The sequence below is a fragment of the Cannabis sativa genome, chromosome 2 (genome assembly GCF_029168945.1).
Source record: "Cannabis sativa cultivar Pink pepper isolate KNU-18-1 chromosome 2, ASM2916894v1, whole genome shotgun sequence".
Taxonomy (NCBI): domain Eukaryota; kingdom Viridiplantae; phylum Streptophyta; class Magnoliopsida; order Rosales; family Cannabaceae; genus Cannabis; species Cannabis sativa.
In genome coordinates, this window is record NC_083602.1 from 28,758,870 (window position 1) to 28,766,154 (window position 7,285).

A 7,285-nucleotide genomic window follows, 5' to 3' on the forward strand; every position below is an offset into this window, starting at 1 on the left:
TTCTAGTTTTAGTGCCCGTTGCCTCTCGGAATCCAAGGGTCTCCTTTTCTGTCTCTTCGGTGGGTAGTTTGGATCAACATTTAAATGATGGCAGATAATATTAGGGTCGATCCCTATCATATCTCCATGGCTTTAGGAAAATTGATCCTCGTTCGCCTTCAAAAAACTTATTAGCTGCTATTTGAGCTGCTTGTCATGGTTCTCCCGATGTATACACACCTAGTGGGATTTCGTAGGTTGAGAATAACCTCTTCCAATTCCTCAATTGGTTTCAATAGGTTTCTCTCATCTTGAACTCAAGGGTCAAGATCTTCATCTTTCTTCTCATTCTCTTCTGCCAAGATCGCCATAAACTGATGTCCGACTTTCCTATGTTGCTGATCAATGCGATAGCAATTGTGAGCCAGCATTTGGTCGCCATGCACCACTCCCACTCCTTCCTGTGTTTGGAATTTCAAGGATAGGTGCTTGATCGAACTGACTGCCCCTAGTCCGATCAGTGTTGGACGACCCAAAAATATGTTGTAAGCCAATGGCAGGTCGACAACTAAGAAGTCTTGCATAATAGTGGCAGATAGGGGTGCCTCGGCTAAGGTTAATGCGAGCTTGATTATTGCAAGACTGGCAATACTGTCTCCAGTTAATCCACAAAGTTTCACCATACAAGGCCTTAATTTGGCCTTTTCGAGTCCCATTTTTTGTCGAGTTTCTTTATAAAGGATATTTACTGAGCTCCCATGGTCTATTAACACCATCTTGATCCTTTTATTGGCAAGTTGAATGGTAATCAATAATGGATCGACGTGAGGATACCTCACGTTTTTCTCGTCTTCCTCCATGAATACAATGGGAGGTTCCTCAGTTTTCACCTTCTTGGAAGGTTCTGGGGCAAATGCCAATTGCTCGTTCTTTATCTCCTTCACATATCTTTTCTGGGCGTTATTGCTTTCCCCTGTGATATGTGGCCCTCCCGAAATAACCAGGATGTCCTCTCCTTCCACAGGAAGAGGTTGTATCCCCTGGTTGTTTGGGTTATTGGGCAGACTGGGCTGGTTGTATCCATGACCCTGTCTTTTCACGTACTTTTTCAAATGGCCTCGTGCAATGAGACTTTCTATCTCATCTTTCAATTGGCGACATTTGTCGGTCGTATACCCAATATCCTTATGGAATTTACAATACTTGTTAGGATCTCTTTTGCTCCTTGAATTCCTAATAGGCTCGGGCTTGCCGAAGGCAACCTTCTGCTCATGTGCGAGGTAAATATTCTCTCGAGTTTCATTAAGCTCAGTATAAATAGCATACACTGGCACGTACATATAATGCTTCTTCTATTTCTTTTTACCCTTTGACGGTTGCTTGGTACCGTCCTTTCTCTTCGAACTAGAAGCCCCAGAGTTATCAATTCTCGTGGAAATAGTACTTGTTGAAACATTGCTGGGTTTGCTTCCCGAGCTTGTTTTCAATAAATTCATTTTTTTCGTGCTTCTTCTTGCGAACAAATACCTGAGCCCTTTCATTGAACTCAATGATGCTTCTAACTGGACGACCTTGTAAGCCATCCCACCACTCGCCCCCTGCGGTCAATAGATCAGTAAAAATCCCCACCTGAAGGGCTGTAAGTTGTGTGCTATCATCCAAATTCCTAACCCTAGCTGCAGTCGTGCTAAAACGACTTAAGTACGCCTTAAGTCTCTCACCGAGCTGTTGCTTTATATTGGTTAGCGAGGCCACTTCGGGTCGTCTATCCCTAGCAACCTGAAATTGTTTCTTGAAATCCCTAGACAACTACTCCCAGGAGGTTATTGAATGATGAGTAAACTTGTTAAACCAGCTACTCACTACTCCAACAAGGGAAGTGGGGAACAAAATACAGCATAAATTGTTCATCACATTACTCGCTCGCATTATTGTGTTAAAGTTATTTAAATGCGAGACCGAATCAGTGGTTCCGTCATATGACGAGACGTGCAAGTTTTTGAATCCCAAACAAAAAGGGGTATTCATTATATCTGGATGATACGGCTCAAGTTCCTTGTTAGAGTTGTATCCATATTGTCTGCCTAATTCCCCCACTTGATATCGCTTGAACTTGTCCTCCAGCTCGTTTATCCGTAATTGGATGGGATCCTCTTGCTTATGGCAAAGCTGTTGTCGAAGGTCAGGTTTCTTCCAATTCAAGTTCTCTCGCAAATCCGATTGGGAGTAATTGCTGGCAAACCTCGTCTTACTCGCTGATCGCGTCCTACTCATAGACTTTGTCTTTGAGTGGCCCGCAGAGTTACTGGTTCCCATACTTTCTCGATCATTAGCTCGTTGAGTACTTTCTCCTCTTCGGGTTGATCGACTGTGATTTCTTGACCGCCTCGAGGTCACACTTGCTTCTTCACGCTCTGTTCTTTCCCCCTGAGAGCGGTTGGTCGTATTTCCCCCATTAGGGTCTGTTGGAATATGTTTTACATGGATCTAGATTTACTACCATGTATGTTATTTAACATCCTAAATATGAATTTCTAAAACAATGAAATTAAACACATATAAAGTTTCAGAAAACCTTACATTGGGTGCAGCGGAATATTAATGTCTCCTTCCACTCAGATCTCTAACCCTTGTATCCTGTCTGTCGCAGAGTATCACCAAGATCTGAGCCTGAATATCCTTCTCTTGATTCTGGATTCTTCACAGCCTTACACACTATGATTGAGATACCACTTGATGTGTGTGGGCACTCACTCTAGCACTCAAGGTATGAAAATATGATGAATAAGGAAGAGAGAAGTGGTTCGAATTCTATAGAAGGAATATATGGCTCAGTTTTTCCTGAAGGCAAGAAATTTCATCATCTTTTAAGTGTGAGCCATCACTATCTATTTAAAGGCAACCACTAGGTTTAGGTTAGGGTTTATTAGGCATTAAAATAATAGAAATATTAAGTGGAAAATACCATCCAAGTGGCCGGCCACACTAATGGGCCCCACTTTGAAATTTTCAACTTTTGATAAAATTTCCTTTATTTTCTCAAAAATGCAATTTTTCTAATTCTAACCATTTAAATGCCAAAACTAATTATTTAATAATTAAAATTAATTATCAAATAAAATTTCCATTTATGATATTTATTTATTATACTTAATAAAGTCTTTCAATTGATAAATAAGACCTAGAATCTCTTTTCTTCCCAATTAAGCCCTTGCTTAGTGAAAATTCATAAACTAGACATAGTCTAATTTTAGAATTATAATTGATTAATTAAAATCAATTATTTGAGTCTTACAAGAAGTATGGTCTCAACTAGTATGGGGACCATGGGCCTATACAACCGAGCTTCCAATAAGCCGAACTAGAATTTACCAAGTAAATTCTCTAACTTATTAATTCCTTGTTGCATCCACTCATAGAACTTGGAATTGCACTCTTAGTCATATAGAACGCTCTATATGTTCCACGATATAGATACGCTATAAAAATTTAACCATCGTTATCTATAGATGACTTACACCGAGTACGGATAAATTTACCATTTCACTCCTCAATGTATTTTGTCCTTAAAACACTTAGGTTCCTGGAAATGATATTTCAGTGAAATATAATCACCGAAATAAGAGCTCTTCCATTTACCTTTACTAAGCCAAGCTCAAAGGAAATCATCATTTCACTTCTATGTCCTGAAAGAAGCTATAGATTCCATATCTATGTTTAGCGCTCCCACTCAATCATACTATCATGTTCCCAGAATGTACGTATCACCCTGACCAGAAAGTAGGCTTGACTAACAAATGAAAGATCATGAATAGCACTCCTGAGATTGAACCTTAGCATGTCAGGATTAAGATTTTTTGATCTAAGATCAACTAGTGATATTTACTTAGAAAGATACAACGGTAAGATTATAATATCTTTACCAAGATCAATATCGGTCTCAGTCCAATGTATACTTCATACATTCAAAACTAGCATACTTTGCCAATGTTCTGGAAAGAACATAACACTTATGCAAAGTGTAAGTACACTTCATCACTGATTATCACATCAATGTAAATCCAGTGCACTGATGAAACAGGAACTTTGTCTTTTGAAGCATATAATCACAATCACATCCCATTGTGTTGACATCACTGTAATTGTAAATGACTATATGTTCTGGACTTAACAGATTTGTATATATTAAACCATTAACATGAAAACTACATGTAAACATAAATGACTTCTAATCTTTCATTGATAACAAATCAGATTAGATTTAGATGGGTTTTATTTAGGGCATAAAATCCTACCAAACTCCCACTTGCACTAACATAAAACAAGTAGTACATTTCAATCAATCTATTGTCTTGATCTTGAGATCAAGTGTAGTATATTTGACTCAACCCAAATTTCTGGAACTATGTTCATAAAACATTATGCAACATTATTTGCTATATGCATTACTCATCAAGGGGTACTGAATTCCTTACTGCTTATAAAGTGTATCCGAATAAACAGAAGACATATCTCTCATTCTTTTCAAGAATGAAATAGAGATAAAATAGTGCAAAATTTGCTTGAGTTGAATAACTTTCTGGTAATTTCGAATTTACAAAGTTATATATCTTCACTGGTGGAGCTTGAATTATTATAGATGAGTTTTAACACTCTTCTAGAATAACTCCTCCACCCCCAAAGTAACCACCATCTCAGATTCTTTATGAGTCGGTGTAGATATAAGGACTTCTAATATATACATCCCTATTATCTAACATATATGTCACTTTCATAAATCTTTCTTGACTATCTCTTTATGTTCCTTGTTTGATTACATCTTAGATGGCTCCCACTCAACAATAGGAGTCTGGTTAAATTCATACATAGAAGTACATTTAACCTCTTACTATTGTTTTCAGGGATATCTTGTTGTGACATATTATTTTAGTCTGAAACTGTAAGTTCCTTCTAGACTAAGTGATTAACATAGCAATCTAGCATTATCATCAATAATATACTTGCTTAAGATTAAGTAATCATTAGAGATACCATAAAACTTTTCATGACGATTAGGAATTTTTGCCTGTCATTCTAATAGATTATGCAAGAATTCTACTATTTTATTCTCAGAATTCTGATAAGTTATTTCTATCCATATGAATGGTTAGATTAACTTTCTCAGTTGTGTTCTAAAGGTCCTATCACAAGTATCAACCAAATGAAGATGGGTTTAGAATTTTAAAATTCTCCCACTCAAATAAGGTACTGTGATATAATTTCAAAGAACTTTATTGGTGTCAATTTCTATTACAACAGTAAATATTAATTGGAACATAAACTAAGATCAAGGATATACAATTCAGATAATTGGCTAATTTATTATATTACATCCATGTTTAAAAAAATATGTGTGCCATAGAGTACTATGGTGTATTGAGTATTGTCTAGAGTTCAAAATGAACTACATATTTCAATAGTTTAATCCACCCCCAAGTATATAGAGATCATGTGGAGTTATGAATATAATCCAGAGTTCAATAGATATAAAAGATCGTTGAACTGCATATTATTCTTAACTTTTTCACCCCTACCAGATCAAAAGATCTTTTTATTAAATAAATTCTTAATAATTGTTTTAGAATTAACAATTATTCAGAAACATAGAATTGAGATTCTAAGTGTTTATGTAGTATTAACTCTTTGCAGAGTTGAATATACTATAGAATTTGTATCAATAATAAAACACATACACATACAAACATTAAAATATATAAATATAATTGGTATTGGCATACACAAGATAAAATAAATGAAGCTCAATTCATAAATGCAATTCATTTTCAAAATAGAAAACTTTATTATAAAATTCTCCAAAATAAAAGGAACTGTCTGCAATAATATGAAAAATAGGGAATAAAATCCCAAACTAATAATTGAAATCCAAATTGTTCTGAAAATAAAACAATTAATCCAAAAATAAAAATTTTACAAAAAAAAAAAAATAGAAGATTTCGAGCTTCATCTTCATCTTGGACTATCTCCACCCATCTGTCCAACCATCCGATTCAACTCGCTAGGATAGCATCCGAGTTCAAGCAGCTGGAGATGAAATTAATAAGAAGAAAAATAAACATGGTTAGTAGGTCTAGAATTAACAATCCAAGTGGATAATAATTCTCTAAAACACATGAGTTTATAGCATAGAAAGAAATACCTTGTTTCTTTGCTAGAAACTTAGGGCATTGGGGTTTCCAGTGGCCCTTTTCATTGCAATAGAAGCATTTTCCTTTTAGTTTATCATCAATAGTAGCAGCCTTATTCTTTTTGACAATTTTCACAGCTTGAATAGGCTTTTCGCTATTATTCCACTTCTTCTTGTTCTTGGGTTTAGAAAAAGAGGCAAAGTTTGCCTCAGCCTTAGCCGCCCCATTACCATTCCCAGAATTATGAGCTTTAGATCCTCCTTTCTGTGGTCCTCCAATCAAATTTTCAAATGTCTGAAGGTCATTTACCAACTCGTGAAAGTCTTGTTCCTTCTTGTTCATGACATAATTTGAAGTATAAGGTAGAAAGGCTGGAGTCAAATTGTTCAAGATTAGACTCACTTGAGTTGTCTAATCCATAACAGCTACATGATTCTGAGCTTCCTAGAAGTAACTCGCCATTTGGAGAAGGTGATCACGCACGTTCTGGTGAGGTTTCATCCGTGCATTAATGAAATTCCTTGTCACTTCAAAGCGAGATTGAATTGATGCCATCCCGAATAGTTCAGTCAATTGGTTCAAGATATCTGCAGCCATGAGAGTGTTAGCAAACCTTGTTTTGAAGGTGTCAACCATGCTAGAAAGCATGAAGTATCGAGCTTTGTTGTTGGCATTCTGCCAACGCTCGTACTTCTCCTTTATAGCTTTGGTTGCATTCTCACCCGGCTGCTCTGGCGACGGTTCAGTTAACACAAACAGGGCATTTTCACCAATGAGAGCAATGTTAATGTTCTCTTTCAATTTGGGAAAGTTAGATCCATTCAGCTTATTATTAGTCAACAGTGACGCCATGGGGTTGGTCATTGACATGTTTGATACTACAAATAACAATAAATAGAAATCAAGTAAGGTTCAACACAAAATCTCATTCAGAAATTATTAGCACATAGCAAGTAGGAATGACGATCAAAAATACTAAAAACATACAATCCTAAATAATTTCCAAGGTCTTCAACAAACTGATATCAGTGTCCCGTTTAGGCGAGAATCAAAGATATCATCCATTGAATAGAGTTGTCAGCTCATCTAAAATGATAAACATTCTAGCAACCTTTTATTCG

General features: G+C 36.2%; 1 protein-coding gene across 1 annotated transcript; it reads right to left on the bottom strand.

The window, feature by feature from the left end:
* Positions 1-296: 296 nt before the first annotated feature.
* Positions 297-1,319, bottom strand: LOC115720033 (uncharacterized). Its single transcript, XM_030649198.1, has one exon. It carries the CDS (start codon positions 1,317-1,319, stop codon positions 297-299), a length of 1,023 nt encoding a protein of 340 aa, XP_030505058.1.
* Between the last annotated feature and the right edge of the window lie 5,966 nt (positions 1,320-7,285).